The sequence below is a fragment of the Tyto alba genome, unplaced genomic scaffold (assembly GCF_018691265.1).
Source record: "Tyto alba isolate M040663 unplaced genomic scaffold, T.alba_DEE_v4.0 Super-Scaffold_34, whole genome shotgun sequence".
NCBI classification, from domain to species: Eukaryota; Metazoa; Chordata; class Aves; order Strigiformes; family Tytonidae; genus Tyto; species Tyto alba.
In genome coordinates, this window is record NW_024881309.1 from 3367348 (window position 1) to 3384667 (window position 17320).

Sequence of the window (17320 nt, forward strand, 5' to 3'; positions counted from 1 at the left end):
CATTCAGCAAATGTTGCATGCACTCTAAAACTTTTCTTCAGAAATTATGACTGCAGTAGAACTGGAGGAGGAAGAAATTCAAAATTCACTGCAAGCATCAGCCTCTCAGGGCACCAGGGACATGGGCAGGAAGTCCTAGAGTTGGGAACTGCCAAGAGACCTTCTTCAGTAGAGAGCACATTATGATGATGCATCTGGAATGAGACCTTGTTATTTAAAGCATCAAAACATGAATATTTTCTAATCAATAAGCCAACTGTCGGCTTAAAATCTATGCTCTGCATGGATATGCATATGCCTGCAGAGTATATAAAACATGTAATACGTATGCATCAAAATGTCATACATCTCCAAGAGGTAAAGTGGATTGGATTTTCTCCCTGAAAAGTCTTTCCAAGTCAGCTAAGTATGGAGTTTGTATCCAGATTTAACCCTGCCAGACTCTTGAAAGAACTTCATCTCTGGCTTTTGCAATACCTAATTAAGCATTGAGATGAATCTGTCTCTATGATTTCCACAAATCGGGGAATAATATTAGAATTTGAAGTGAATGAAGAATATACAGATCATAGTTGCTGCGTTTGGAAACATCTGGAGCCCTCACACAAACTCATTAGTCTAGTTGTAAAGCAAAGTGTTGCAGAAGTCTTACCTTAATAAGATTAAAAACAAGCACAAGCAACCCAGCGTGTGAATGACCACTCCAGTCAGGTGTAGGAAGTTACGGGTTACACGGGGTATTTATTAATCATTGGCTTGAGTCGTGTGGTCAGAAGCTGGGTGGGGAGATAGAAGGTTTGGTCAGTCAAGACCGGGTCCCAGACTGTCTTCACTCTGCAGCCTCCTGCAGTTCTTCTCAAGGGCAGGTAGTCCAAAGCCAGGTCTGTATCTGCCATGCAAAGAGGCCCAGGAAGCATATATCTGCGTTTTGCATTTGGTGCATTTTGCAGCGCTCATTTGCTCTCAGTGGGTGGAAGGTCAGGAGCTGAAATTACAAAGTGTTAACTCAGGATCTCTCACAGAAGCCCCAGGAATGTGTTTTGCTCTAGCCAGAGGGTAAGGCTCTGCAGCCGAACACAAAGCTCTGTAACAACTTTATGAATATAGACGTAGATACGCTGTAGAGATCAAGGGGGAAATCAAAACTATTGATCTTCACCACAAAAGCATGGGCACTGATCATGGTGCAAAAGGCCTAGCTCACCAGATAGGTGTCTTGAAGGAGGCCACTGCTGAAAACAGATCAGAACATGTGCACCCATTCAAGTGAACGGCAAATTTTGCACTTTCTGAAGCGATGTGGGAGTAGGTATTTCATATACATACGAAAATAAAACCAATCTCATGCTTCAGGGTGTAAATTGATCACTGGAAAGGTCAGGAAGCAATTTTCCTCTCCTGTTAACATCACTGCACAGTCAACTTGGGGTCCGTGTGTGTGTGGGCACGTGAGAGAGAGAGGGATGGAGTGAAGAGAAGTAATTTCTCCTATAGCATAAAGTATTTGCCAAAGGCAAAATAACTTGCTGCAGCTATGAGTTTATAGTAAACTCATGGCCCAAGTGTTTGAATTTTACCTCGTCTTGATTTCGAGCTGCCCAACCTGAGGCACTCTAGAGGAGCATGGCTTCTGTGATGTGGTTCATGAAAAGCCAGGCTGCTTTTCAACACTGAGACTTGACGCTGTGTGCAGTTGCACCAAGTGGCTGCTCTTGCATGAAACCTGTGCTGTCAGCTTGGGTGTGGGTGTGGATCTGTAGTCACCACTTTGAATTGTGAGCCCAGAGAAATTGCACGCTGGTGTTCAGATTCTGGAGATGTGCATCTTAGTGCAGTGTGACTTGGTGGAGTGGTTTTTTTAAAGGGCCTCATACTGAGCCCACTGAAAACATATCTTATCTTGTTGTGTATATTTATAATCATCGTAACTTCTTAGGGTAAGACAGTTGCCCTAAAATAACTGAGGAATCAAAACAGGCAAAGTGAAGTCCCCTTGAGTATCAACCCCAGCAGAGATGCTAAAGTGAAGGGAAGAGATCTGCCCTTGTTCTGCCCAGCACCACCCTGCCCTTTCACTGCAGCCCCATATCAAGGTCCTGGAAAGGCATATCAACTGTGGGGTGTTTCTTCAAATTAAACTGCTGTCTTGTTTGAGGCTCACCCATTGCCAATTAACAGAGTTCATACCCCAAAACGCTGCTGCTTTTTTGGCCTCTGGCACATATATGCTACATCAAAGGGTACTGAAAAGGTTAATTAAATTTGGAGGCTAGTAATCAGAGATGAATGAAATGTTTGCAGTGAAAGGTGGAATCACTTTAAATGTATTAATTTATTTACTGCATGCTAGAAATTTTCATATTCCTCATAAATACAAGATGGTGCATATATGTCTAAAATATTAACTCTTTTCCTATGGAAAACTAGTTGATTACTGGGGATATAAGCAAAACATAGAAAAAAGTGAGTTTCAGATTTCAGAATTTTTCTCTTTTAAAGCAAAATTACCTCTCTCTACATAGGCATACATGCACGCACAATCTTTTTTCAGGAGTTGACACAATAACAAAGTGCAAAAGTGTATCAGCTGTGGCAAATTCCATGGTCAAAGAATTGAGCAATTGTAGGAATCCCTGGGCCTCAGAAATCTCCTGAAAGATGTGGGTGCTGACATTTGGCTTTGGCCATGGACTGTGGCTTCAGAATGCCCTATTCTGACAAAAGAAGAATAGCTTTAAAGAATTTCGGTGACTTGCTTGTGTAGCCAGCACTGTGCTCTGGAGATACAGATTCTATTTCTGCTTCAGCCATGTGACCTATATATCTTTGGGCCAATTCATCCATGGTTTAAAATGAGGTGCAGGCAGAAAGAAGGAAGGAAAAAGTACAGATCCAGTCCTGTATTTAAAAAAAAAAAAACAACTCATTACATCTTTTCTATCTGCTGAGTTGGGTTATAGGAAGATAAGAAATGGAGATGTATGAGACAGAAAGATGTTCTCTGTTTATATTACTCATTTTTTTCCTCTTTAGCTTCCCTTTCATCTGGTGATATGTTCAGTGGCTACTGCTGTCTATAAATGTACAACACAGAACTGTTAGAGGAGCTATTCTGTGTTTGGAGTCTTTTAGTCTCCCGGTAATCTGCCACAGCAAATAGGTCTCATGGTATTGCTATGCTTCATGAGCGGTCAGGATTCCAGGTGTGCAATCTTCAATATTTTTAATTTTGAGATGGTGTTTCTTCTCCTAAAGAGAGGTCTTTGTGTCTGATAAGTATTTTATGTATATCGTTTGTAGTAGACAAGCCACACTTTGAAGGCTTTAAGTGGTTCAGCAATCTCCTAGTATAGGTATTAATTTTTTATTTCTTGCTTCCTTTGTTTGGGTTGAATCGTGAGGTCTTATTTCAGATTCTGCTTACTCGCAATTGAAGCAAACACCCAGTGATGTTGGTGAGTACTGTATTTAAGAAAGATTGGAGACTAAACAAGGATGTTGGCAATAGAGCTGAAATATACATCAAAAAGTATATAAATAAATACAGTAATTAGCAAATAAGATTATAGACAATGTGTGTGTTTGTTTATAAATATAATACACTCATATTATTGTTTGCAAAATATCCTGTGGAATTTTGGATGCTCTTTCCCTCTTTCTCTGCACAATTAAATTGCTGGGTGACATCTTAGGACTTGGCTGTTTTATGCACAAGTGTTGCTTTGTGCATCAGGAGTAGAGTCCCTAGTCTCTGGCCTTTAGCTGCACATTTTAAAAAACGTATTGGCATGCATATTTCTCTGAATCCAAGCTCTTCAACATTAAAGCAAGACCCTTCATTTTAGTCATTAGAGAATGAATCCAGTGCTAATAGCACTTAATTGTTTCACTAGAATGATCTCCGTTGGTTTTGGCAGCTGAAATGAAAACAATTCCAAATACCATCAAAGGAGCTTATCCACACACAGCATGTACAGGGAGAGTGTTTTGATATACAACGGTGTGTTAATATCATAACATCTCCTAATACTACATACAGTTCTGTAATCCTTTTCTGCCTCAGTCTATGATCTTGGAAGGTCCGATGGGTAAAAGCAAAAGGAGTAAAATAGACACAAAATCTTGGTCTTTGCCCCTCAAAATAGCGCGCTGACGGTCTCTTTGCTTCAACCATATACCTATATTAATCATGACTTTCTTGAAGCTTGCCCGCTAGTTTAAATTTGTATGCGACATCAAACATACCTTTTCACATATGTTCTTTCCAGATTTTTTTTAACAGTTACTTAGCAGTTTATAGAAGGAAGTGAATGATCTCATCAAGCTGCTTAGAAATTAAAAAAAAATCTGTGCTTATTAATTATGCAGGATTAGTCTAATTATAATTCAGCAAATTAATTAGCGACAGAAGGTGTTCTGAAACATTGGAGTACATTTGCATGTTAAATGGAGAGGCTAGTCTGTAATATATGTAAATTTATGCATGGCTTCATAGTTTAATTTAAAAATTTGCAGCTGCATATGGTATGGGAGCAGGTGAAAAGTCAGTTTTAGTTTAATGATGCTAACAAACATTGGATGCTGTCCTGTCTTAGGGAAGGAATGCACTGAATGCACCCCTATCTGCCAATCTATAAATCTGTCATAGGAATATAATGTTACACCAATGTTCAGATTCAAGGTCATCTGTGACTAGACCCAGTAGTACAATAGGTGCAAATCTACCAACTGAACAGACCTCAGAAAAGGGAGGAGGCAAAATGTGCATGGACCCAAGTTGCTGGGATGTAAATTTGCCTCTTTAGCAAATGAATGCATGTTTACTCTGTACAAAAACAGTTTGGGGACAGGCAATACTCTTGCTTTCATAAATGAGTGAGAGCTTTCAGCTGAGTGATATCTACTCTGGCAGGTGTAAAATAGGTGCCTAACCTTGGTTCCATCTTTAATGTTTGCATCAGTGCAACTTTCTGATCTCTTGAAGTCACAGGAAAGTTATTACCAAGTTCTGCATTAACTGCAGGATGGAGAGTTTTTATGTGCCGGCCTCTGCCATCTGGCAGAAATAGTAAAAACCAGCAGACCTAGCAGCAGCAAAAAGGCTATTGGTGTAATTGGTGCTCACTGTTCAGCCTAGCATGGCTCAATAGACAGAGGTTTTTTGAGAGCAATGGGTAAGAGGATAGAAGAGTCAAAAGATAAAGGAATCACAGGTTTTTCTGGGTAGGGAAAAAAAAAAAAAAAAAAGAGCGGGATCAGATTCTGTGCTTATTTAACACCTATGTAAGCCTTTTCTGGGATCCATAGGGTTTGCAAAGTAGAACTTGAGTTAAATTTGCACCTGTGTGGAGCTACTTAAGGACTAAGTGATCCCAAAGAATGAATGAATAGATTTAACCAGTATTGCAGAGCATCATCAGGCCTGTGTTTGTGTGATAAAGTCCAGCACCAAACCACGTGTGTAGTGTTGAGCCTGGCATAAGTGTAATGAAGAAGAATTTGGCCGTGTTTTCAAAATCCTGCTGGGTGTTCTATTCCAAGGCAATGAGCTTTATGAAATTTTTGTCACTATTAAAAAGAATCAGTGAAATCACAAACATGGACTTGCAGGAATGATATGTGGTTCTTGGCTGGAAAAGCAACTTATCTATGCTATGGGGTAAGTCACTTCATCTCTCAGTGCCTTGACTTCCCCATCAGTGAAATGTGTACAAAAGCCTTTCTTTCCTCCTGTCCTTTGTGTATCTTTTCTCCAATAACAATTTCACAACGTGACTGTGCAATGCTTAGCACAGTTGGAGCCCATAGATACTGTAATAAACCAGGGAATATTATCTGAATGTCCCTTTCAACAGCCCGTCAGCCCAATCCTCTACTCTATTACTCCCTGCCTATTGACTTTTGATTATGCTATGGCATTTGGTCCTGTGCCAAATGGCATGAATAATATGGATCTTACAGTATAAATAAGCTTTTAGCCATTGTCTTGTAAGTTACTGTAAAGTTTTGGTGTGGGAGGAAGGAGGAAAACCCAAAGGAGAAGGGAAACTGCTCAGATTGCAAAGAGTCCTCCAAAGACTTTTTGGAGAACAATTGCAATTACAAACACGCTGTTAGTGTTGTGTTTCATTTTCAATTCGAACCCATAGAGTTCAATTATTATTTTCATTAATGGTGTCAGGTTTTCATCAGAGTGCACAAACAAGGAGGTTTTCCTTGGAGATTTTTTTCCTAGCAAATGTGGCCATGTCAAATAACTATATTCAGCACCGAGAAATAACTGTCTGTATAACCGGCAGTGCACTCTCCCACAACCCTTGTTTCTTGAAAATGGGATCACTTTGCAAGACAGAATAAGCATTTACCAAATGACTGTGAATTGCAGTTGTGTATGTGTGTGCCTGCTGCTGCTCAGAGTGGCACAGGATCTCCTTTAGAGATGAAATTTTTGCAGAAGGTGGAAGATGTACAGAATGCAAATACCAAGTTTACTGACATGGTTTTGGTTTGGATGACATATGTCAGGTTTACATTCCGTTACTATTAGTTTGGAAACTAAGGTCTTAAACCCCCAAAAGTCACCATATACAGAGCAGAGAAAAATGTGATGTTCTAGGCTGCAGAGAGATGGGATATTTGCAGAGAAATTGTTCTCTGGTTAAGGCATGAGAGTGGGAGTGGGACATAAATTCAAGTCCAACCATTGCTGCAGACTCAAGATGCAATGTTCTTTCCTGATCCATCTGAAATACAGGATATCAATATATTGTTTCTGTGTCTTCTTTTATACATTGCATAGAGTGTTATTTACCGAAGTGTGGTTAGGACCTCTTGGCATGGCAAACAATTCATAATTAGAAGCAGTTTTAAGATGGGTATTGCCATCCTGTAATTTTAAGATTGACTTTTAAGGTAGTTGGATCTGTTGGCCTACTTGAGCTGAATCAGTAACCTTTTTTTGTTCCATTTTCACATCCATCTCTAGCATTACCTTTTCTGAGCTCAGTGTTGCAAGGGGCCAGAGGCTGTAGCAATCAGACACTAGTAGTAGTCTTCTGCCTTCCCATGGCATTTCTAGCTGGTGTTTCAGGTCTGATACTAGGCACAGAAAAAGAGGCCCTGAATAATGGTGCCACATAGAAACTTAAACTGTAAATTGGACTAGGTGTTGGAGAAAGAAAGCAGGATGTTAAACAGTAGATGTTTGTAAATGACACTGGACTGTTAGCCTTGGAAAACTGAATCATTTGGATACTTAAAATTATCTGATGTTTCCAATTTATTTGAGAGATACAATGCCTTGTGTCATTTTAAAGTCCTTTTTGAGCTTTTCTCCTTTTTTAAAATAAAAGCACTGATTCCGCCTGTTCTCTATTACACTTATCTGATCTGCATGTCTTCATATGCTTTGCATTGTGAGCATCTGGGAATGAGCATGCTGTTATTGATTGATTAAATATTAATTTAATATTAAAGATGGGCCTAAACAGAAAACTTCTGATCTAGACTTTCCTCAGTGCAAAAGATTGTGTCCTGTAGATTTTGGTCCAAACCACCTTGATTTAATAATACAAGTACAAATACACAGAAGTGTCACATCTTGAAGCCAGCTTCACTTTTGCCATTACAATTCTGCTAACATCAGTGCAGTTACGCCTGGACCGTACCCTTTAGACCTCTGCAGAAGTGGACTTTACCTTGGTAAGCATCTGTTTTGAAGCTGGAAAAGAAATGTAGAGCACAAGAAAAAGTTCCTGTGGAAAGGGGTCAGGATCAGTGCTTAGAAACTGAGAGACAACCGGAAAAGTGAGATGAGGGGAAAGATGTACTGGCAATGTAAGGGGCTGTATGTGGCAGAAAGTATAGATGGAAATGTAAAAATAAGAGTCCTAGAAATTTATGAGGAAGACACCTCAAAGGATTGCTTTTGGTTTGGATTTCTCACACAAGGCTGAGGAATTCTCTTGTGTAATCTGGTTGCCCTCTGCATGCAGAAGTGTGGAGCTGGAGAAAAGTCTAATCAGATCGGCGGTCCTGTAACTGAAGAAATTACTTTGAATTAAGACAAGAGGATAGAGAAGTGTTTCTCGTTTTTCCCATCAGGAAATGAGGACATTGTTGGCAGCAGCAGGCATAACATTCGTGTGCCTTTTTTGGTGCAACTGGAGTTTTTCTATTAAAAAACAAGTGACAAATGAACAGCCAACTCCTCTTCTCCTGACCTAGGCTTGGTACCTCATATCATCTGACTCCTCCCTTCTCTCACAGTAAATCCCTGACAAACTCAGAAAAGTCTTTTGACCTACATATGTTGGTTTTCACATTTGTTAAACTGGGTTCACACTTTATGCACAGGAGTTTTCTGAAGATTAATTAGCTGCTGTTTGTGGAGTATCATATAAATACTCTGGATTATTGTAATAACCTTACTCATTTCTCACACTGTATAAGGTGTATGTTCATTTAGAATGCCTCTGTGCAATGCCTGATCCCACATTGACTATAACAGCTGGAAAAGAGGAAGAAATTTTCTCCTCAGCTCCCTAATAATACACACTGATATAATAGAACAAAATTCCTCCAGAGATAAATATTCAGATTATAAAGAAGTCTTCTACTGTGATATTCATTAAAATCAAGATGATGATATCAAATAAATGCAATTAATTGATTTTAAACACTGACCTTCAAATGTATGTGCAGAATCTATTCTAGTCCCTTTGAAAGGAAGAAATTTCAATTGAAGTCTTCTACTTTGTCATGCTGTGGCATTGGGTAGGGTTACTTGTGACACTTATCTCAGAGTTTGCAATGCCAAGACACACATGGGTGAGCTGAGGGGAGGATGGGAGACCCTGATCTCAGAATTTCCTAGCTTTGATGGAGTTGGAGTCAGGCCCTCACTGTAATAATAGTTTTGCAGTTCATAGTATATTTAATCTTAATGTTGTTTAACTGGAGCAAAGATATTAATAACAGCTTCTAGGTTTTTCTTTGTTCACTTTGTGGCTTTTTGGAAGCACTTTAATTATTTAAGCAGGATGCTACCATATCTTTATATTTTCATTAGATTGTAGCCTCATTGGATTTGCTGATAAACATAATCATATTAGATGGTAGGCATGTTCTCATGCCAAAAAAATGACTGAGGCCATGAGTCCAAATTCTACAGTGACCCAAACAAGACAGGATTATCTCATTATTTGCTTTACAAGGAATACTTGTGAAGTGTACCCAGAGGCTGCTCACAAGGTAAAACCAATATTATATCTCTTGATTCTGTACCTGTGTTTTAAGAAAGCACAAAAGGTGGATAGGGAGGTTAGTTAAGATGTAGAACCAGGAGCCAGGAGATCTGAGTCCGAGTCCCAGCTCTGCGGCAGACCTGTGATGTGATGAGGAGCAATTCCCTCCCAGTTTCCAGGCCCTGGCATCTTTGCCTGTAAAATGGTGAGTTACACCACCTGCTGCAGAGGGGCTTTGTGAGGCAGAATTAATTGAAGTTTAAGTCCCATAGAATGGCACTATAAAAGCACAAAGCATATTATCTATTTCTGTGGTTCCATGTGGTGAGACTAATCAGTCCCAGGTCTTGTGGCAGGGTTTTAAAGAAACATTAGTGGATTTAAAAAAAAAAAAAAAACTACACCTTCTGTTGCATGTGGGACTGCTCTTTAGGGTTTCTGTCTAGTCCTGTTGAAGTCACAAGAAAGATTTTTTTTTTTTTCTGACTCCAACAGGACTTGATTAAGGTGGTTCTCAATCATCCGAGATGGCAGATGAACATTCTCAGAGGTGTGGAACATGCTTTCTAGTCCTAGACACATTTTTAAGTTGCCTCAGGTAGGTACAGAACCTAATAATACAGGCATACACAGACAAGGTGGGCATGTGGGTCAGCAACTGCTTTGGAAAGAGCTTGAGAGATGCGAGCCCTCGCTGACTTCGGCCTCACCCTTTCTCCCTGTCCCTCGCCAGCCCTCTGCACGGGAGGTTGTTCGGCCGTCCCTCAACCGGGTCACGGATTGCATGAGCGCTCCCGGTTTGTTTTCCCACACGGTCAGTGTTGCTGAAAAATAGTTGAGATAACACAGCTGCCCTTGTGCTAAAGTGAAAAAGGGGCACTGAAATGATTCATCAACCCAGCTCCTCGACATGATGGGAAGTCCCAGTAGGAGGAGCAGTAACTGTTAAAATAGCTCCCTCTAAATCCTGAAAGAGGGAGTTCCGTTTAAGGTGGCATTTTGGAGACCTCGGCAACTGTGTCAGTCTGTAGATCGAAAGCTCAACTATATGTCAGAGACAATAGGAAAAAAAAGGATAAGTCTGTAGTTATATCTTAATTAATTTTATGACTATGCATTAAGTTGATCAGGTTTTCTATAGCAATGCCAGAATTTTTAGTGATAGTCATTCAAAAGTATTTAGGTTTTCCCCTGGCGCCCCTAGATGTTGATCTATGAGATGACTGGGCCATGCTCTCTCTGCTTGCCTGGAATAAGAGTTATCTGCTAAACTCATGGCTAATGCTGTCCTTAGCAAGGAACAAAGGCCAGCTAAGAAACATGAAAATGAGGTAATTTTTTTAAATTCTGTTTCTTATTTTTTGATATATGTATAGGTTAAGGCCAAAACCTGGCTAAAGGTTCTAATTTAAAAAAAATAATAAAACCTTTCTGCAATTCTCCTATTACCCCTAAATCAGCTTCATTTAGTGCTAAACCTTCCCTCCTCTTTGCTCCCCCCCAAGTCATTTTTATCCTAATGCTGCAATAAATATTAATGCCTTTCCCAGATGCAACCACTTAAAATATATATATGTGTATATAACGACCTACCAAATACTTCATGCAGATGCCCAGTTGCAGCTAAAATTTGACTGGAGAAACTCTGAAAGGAGGAAGAAAGACGTGGTTCAACTAGGGGAAAGATAAAAATTCTTGTGTGTGCATCTAAATAAAACTAGAGCTAAATCCGGGGTGATGGGAGGGAAAAGTGTCTTAAGGCAGCATATCCAGTAAGCTCCAAAGGAACTACAGATGTCTTAGCACAGTCAATACGTATGAATACTGCCACAATGCTTAAGTACTAAAAACCAAACCCAGCACTGTCAAAGTGAGGTGAAGAATTACTGATGCCCATTTTGTGATATCTTAAAGGTACACAATTTTCAGCAGCTGAGGTGCTCAGCAATTCCAGAAAGTCGAGCACATTTAAGTTGTCTCAAGTGGGACTCCCAGAATTGCTGTTGGTTAAATATCCTGGCTAAATACCCTAAAGCACAGCGTGTTTGCATGCTGAATGCTGTTTATTGCAAAGCAGTCGGCGAGCGATGAGAATGCTCTGCGTCTTGTAGGAGGCAGACAGCTCGGAAAGGAGAGTTTGGGGTTTTGTGTATTTTTAATGGACAATATACCCTTTGGTATGAATCGGCATCCAGATCTAATTTAAATCCAAGTTAATTTTCACATGTGCTGCTGATTTACATTTGCTGGGGATCTGAACCCCAATTTTCTGGAGACATTTAGCAGAAAATATGAATTTTGTTCATTGCCGTGCAGCATTGCAGAGTTCAGTCACGGGTGCTGTTAAACATACATTTAGAATTTTTGCCTTTCTCTATCTGCCTTTTAGGGGTTTGTGTAGCATACAGTACCGCAGTATCTTAGCTCTTCCCAAAGTCAGTTCAGCTGACGCAGCGAATTCTCTTACAGACACTTTTTGTTGCTTTGGTTTTCTTCGTTCTTTAGTTTGTGTTGATCATTTTTCTCATCTAGATGAATAGGAATGCAGGCATTAAAAAAATTAAAAAGGAGACTGGACATTTTCCTGGTTAATTTGATCTTTTATTTTCACTTGAAAGTAACAGCTTCTTGTGGATTTTTGTTTGCGATTATCCTCCAGAATAAGCAGTTAGCCAGAGGCTCACTGATTTTCATGTAAAAGTTACTTGCCTTGGTTTCATTATATAGTTTGGTTCCGTTCTGCAGTTTTTCCTTCCGTAGGTAAATCTCAGTAACATAAGCTGTTTACATGTCTGCAAATATTGTTTTATATCTGTAAGAAGAGGGCAGGATAAAAAGGAATGTTTGTGAGTAACATTGCTGGCTTAAATTCTCCTGTGGACCTTTGAGTGTATGGCATGAATAGTACTTTTCCTTCTTAAAATATTCTTACAGATAGAATCTTGCTTACCAAATCATCCAAATAAGAGGTCACAGGTTTTAGCATGAGGAGTCAATAAGACTTATTTGCTAGACTGTATTCACTCAGTGCTGCTCCTGAGGCATGAAGTTCTGTAGGATTTTTGGTTCGGAATACGAGGAGGTGACCAGGGCTCTGTTCCCAAAAGTTGCCCTCGGACAGCCGAGCACCGACACCCGAATGCCAGCACGGAGGGAGAGCGCAGCAGGACGCTGTGCTTTCACCCCGATCTCTGCCACAGGAAGACCCAGTGAGCTCATTTACTCATAAATGAGAAGGAACGATGGAGATAAAAATAAGTCTGCAAAATGCACACACAGGGAAAATAAAGATTTTAGATATTTCTAAAATGTTTGTGAGAGATTTAAGGAAAAGAAGGAATATTTTAATTTAAAAAGCTCACTGGAAGGAGTGGTGGCAGTCATTTTATATGGTGCTGTCTGGGTCTTTTTCGTGGGTTCAATTGTCGTGAGGTTTTTGAAGGGTTTTGTTTGTTCAAGCAACATATAAATGGATCAGATCCTTCAATATTTCTTTGTATGTTTGGGGTAGATGAAGAGAAATACCACGATGTAAGTGGTGCAAAGAAAGTAGCAATAACAAGGGAGAGTGGATTTCTGCTTTATTGTCTTGTGTTAGGACTATTTTGGTGGTTGTTGTTGGTAAACCCTAGGAAATATACATCTTTCTCCTTTAAAGTTCTAATTCAAGGCATGAATGTGTGAGTTCTGAAGGGACTTAGGGACTGCGGTAAAAAATCGTTGTCATAGTAACAGAAAGGGAAATAGGCCTGGCTCACCTGGGACTTTAACTTACTGCAAAAGCAGATTTTTTTTTTTTTTTTTTTTTAAGGAAAGCACTCAGCAAGAGAAATAAATAAATAAATAAATTGTTCTTTGTATTCCAAATCAATCCTTCAACTATTTATTCTTTCTTATATCCAAGTCTTTTTCCTTCTAAATCTATCTTAAAGTATTTTTTATTTTATTTTAATTGTTGTAGTTAAACCCATTTTGCCCAACAAATAGAAAAGAATCACAGAAAATATTTTCACTTGCAATAGAGGATGCCAAAAAAAATTTCTTGCCTGTTACATCCTAATTTTGAAGGCACGCTTGTTTTGTTTTTAATCCAGCAAGTATGATTTTTCATGTAGTTTCTTTACCTCTAAAATTCACAAATTTAATCAGATTAATCAGATAACAAAGGGATGAATCCTCTCCTCCCTTGATTTGACACAAAATTTTGTAGAAAAGCTCATTGAAAAATGCCTGCCTAATATTTCTAAACTGTAAAATCTATATGCTCTAGTGCATAGTGTTGGGTAAGCCAATCAAGCATGCTGAAGATTCAACTTGTGTACATGACAAGCTAAACTCTACAGAATAATAACAGAGAAAGATAGGCGTATGTGACAGGGCAAAAATAATTGGCATGAGAACTTTGTACAATGTTAATAGGTTTATCTGCTTGGACAGCATGAGCTGTCATGTATTACTTCAGGTTGTGTTTTTGTTATCTTCTCTTAAAATCTATGTAAGATTATAATCTGGGCTCTTGGCAGTTCTGCTTCTCTGCTTTAGTTACTGAGACCTTAATAACTAAAAACATTGTCATGATGAAATCGCATCAGCTTCTTCTGTGAGCTGTATTTCTTTCTGGTTTTAAATACATTCTAAGTAGTTTCAAGGCTTATCTTCTTCGGAGTTGCCCTGTTGGTTTTTGTAGTTTTTACAATAGCATTATCCTTCTGTATTGTTTCATGGAAAATCCCTTCAGACAGTGAAAGGAAGACCGTGTATGCAAGGGAGAGATAAAGAGACTAAAATCGTGTGGTCAAGCATGCAGTGGGGAAAGGGGCGTAACTCGGAGTAGATCTCTTGACTCATGCCAGCCAGCAGCCCCGCGCAGAGCGCGTTACAGTCACATTGGTTGTACTTTACCTGATTGTTTTAAACTTTTGTTTGATAGGGTTTGGTTTTGTTTGTTCTGTTTCTGTTTTGGTAAATTCTTACAGTCCTGGTCTACTGATTACACCATCATGTAAATCACTAAAATGTGTGCGTTAAAATGGACTACAATAGCATGTGTTTTGTTATGGTTAATAGAAGTGATGTGGTTCTTTATCTTTTCAGATTCTTCTTAAAATTTTTTCTCAAGTGCAATCAGAATTGCTTGAAAACAGCAGGAAACCCAAGAGATATGAGACGGTTCCAGGTAAGTCTTATAAGGCTAGCATTAACCTGGCTGCTTTTTTTCTTCTTTTTCTTTTCCCTCTCCCCTCTCCTACATTGTTCATAATAAATATGATGACAGTATATGATAAGCCATATCAGATATTGTTAAAGTTTTTCTCCATTTGTTGTGTTTAAGCCTTTATTTTCCCCCTTTTTTCCTCTTTTTTTCCACTCTGAATCCCCAAGGGGAAGTGATGTACTGTACCAACCAGCAGTGGATATTTGATTTGACACCCTCGGGCAAAGCACTTGCACATACAGCTGCCCACAGCAGGGATCATGTTTGTGATACTTAGATGCCTCAGAATTTTTCAAAGTAGCTCTGTACGTGGTACACAAGCAGTCTCCTCATTCTCCCTCCACTCCCGATCTCTTTCCATCTCTTTTACTGTTTTAACACTCTCATGCCCTCCCTTTCACTCCTTTAAAAAAAGCAGGTAAAATAGTGATGGTCACTTTAAGATCTCACGCAGCAAAGCAACAAGACCCATGGGACAGTGACCCAGCTGCTTTGCAGTGAAATCTGCCACTGGTTTCATCATAGCTGTCGCTGATGTATTGTGAATACCGGCTAATAAAAACACAGAAGGAGGTGAAGTGTGTCAGTGGTGAAGAGCAAGGCAGACACAGTCTCCCATCTTTCATACCTTAACCTTTTAAGCAACTATGATAAATATTTTACCTGTAACTTCACCCTCGCAAAAATGCGAACGGAAGGCTCGAGCCTTCTCCATCCCGGCTGCACTGTCACGCCTCTGTGCAGTGTGAGAGGTGGCAGGGCAGAGAACGCGGTGGGGAGGTGGTGCCAGAGCCGACTCTCACGCAGCTGATGAGGCAGCACGGCCTGGCGAGGGGGATACGGGGTTGCACGTCAGATGGTTGGGCTGTACCACTCATTCACTGGGTGGCCTCCGATGAGCCATTTTTGCTTTCTTCTAGTCTGTATTTCCACCTCTTTAAATGGTAAAACTTGGCGGTCTTGATTCAGGAGAGCGTTTGAGAAAGTGCGTGTGTGCGTTGCCAGCCAGAGCCCTTGAAATCTAGTGATGAAAATCAGGACTATCCGTGTAAATGCTGTCACTGCTCGTTGTCATTATGATGGTACCTTCACTCTGTCACATCCCTGGTGCAAAGAGGATTTCAGCTTATTGAGGGATGTGTGATTTTCCTGTAGACCCACAAGACTTGCAGTGGCAAGGTGACATCCTTAGGTTTGGCCATCCATGTTTCATTGCTTGGGCACTTGCATCAGTTTCCTTGTTTATAAATGAAGTTAAAACTCCACAGGAATTTACACAGTTGTTTAAAACTTTCTACCAAAACATGTTTTCACAGACAAGTGATTTTTTTTTTTTTTTTGACTTTCAATTAAAAATTCACAGGAGGTATATTTCTATCCGGAAAACCCAATGGAGTTCAACTTTGGAGATAAATATTGCAAAATGAAAGCCTCTGAAAGCTCCAAAATATTTAAAGAAATGTAGGCAAAAAAACACTTATTCATTTTTTGTTTTGAGCAGAAATTAATTTAAAGAAAAATTACTGACCAATTTAGTTTTTTCACTAGTAGTTTAAAGAGACTGCAGGGACTTCTTCATTCTGTGTCTTTAGAGAAGATAGGACAGGATAAAAAAACAGGGTCTTGTTGTTAGGAAATTTATACTGATTCTTTGTTTCCAATGGCAATTTCCATAAAGAAAAAACACCTATTAAATATCATCTGCCAAGAATGTGAAGAAATTTGTGAGTAAAGGAAAACTCAATTTATAGCATGTAAACAGATCTTCTTAGCTCTTAGAGCCAGCTAGAATAGCTGATTGTGGAATGTAATGAAACATAAACAGAGTCTTTTTTTTTTTTTTTTTTTTGTTATGAATTTGTGAAAGGGCTTGCACAAGGGTGTCCTGATTAGCATCGGGGGATTCTAGGCTCTGCCATATTACAAATAATCTTGGTTGTTACAGCCAAAATATAAATTCTGGATCCAACCACACCTGAACACTAAAGAAATTCAGATCTGATTTCAATCTCATGCTAGCTGCCCCCTTGCTATGGCACGTGAAACTAAAATCCTAGATTTCGATCAGGTGCTGAACTGCAGGGGGATTATGGGTCTAATTATTTTGGCAGAAATCTATCTCCATTATCAGCCTTATTGTTTCACCTCTCTGCCTCCACACCCCAAATGGTGATGTTACAGAGCCTAAACAGCTTCAAATTCCCAGTGAAACAGTGAACAGGGAAACTGAACTGAGTCGTACGGCACCCGCATGGTTCCTGACGGAACACCTCCGTTCCTTCAGCCCGCCCCCCTGGCACGCCTCTTGTATTTGAGAAAGTATGGCCTGGCTTTTGATCTTAGTACCAAAATCAGCAGTTTATTGGAGAAGAAAATGAGCTGGGATAGACTCTTCATCTGGATTTTCTGCCTTACAACACGCCAAGCCGGAAGAATAGAGCCAAGTGAAACTCTGGTTCTGTTTTGCAGGGCTTACTTAAGCTCCTTTTGTACTTTCAGTCCATGTGAGTTCATACCCTTTGAGTTTCATTGTGAGATTTAAGTTCTAACCCCCAAATTAATCAAGATCAGGCAAAACCGCTAGGTTTAGCTTACTTTTTGTCGAAACCAAAAATGTTGACAAGACTTTTTTTCAGAGTTACAAAAACCCTTTGAGACAAATTGCAAAATGCTTGAGGTTTTGAGTGAAAGCAGGATCTTCATTCAGGCTTGTTCAAAACTGGACGCATCGGTTGATGAGCTTTGTTCTGGGCTACAGAGGTCAGTATGTATAAAAAACGATAGAAAAAGTAGTTCAGTTGCTAAATTTTTACACATTGGGAGTAAAAAAAGCTCTGTGTTCCAAAGGAAATTAGCCATG

The 17320-nt window shown here is 39.6% G+C and overlaps 1 protein-coding gene across 2 annotated transcripts in view; it reads left to right on the forward strand.

Annotated features, from left to right (window-relative positions):
- The window catches only part of EBF2 (EBF transcription factor 2), a 148308-nt gene that overhangs the window by 92597 nt on the left and 38391 nt on the right, over positions 1-17320 (forward strand). For both annotated transcript variants that reach the window (XM_042801561.1, XM_042801562.1), the window contains exon 7: positions 14340-14421. In XM_042801561.1, the coding sequence (XP_042657495.1) occupies positions 14340-14421 (82 nt within the window). The remainder of the gene's footprint in view (positions 1-14339; positions 14422-17320) is intronic.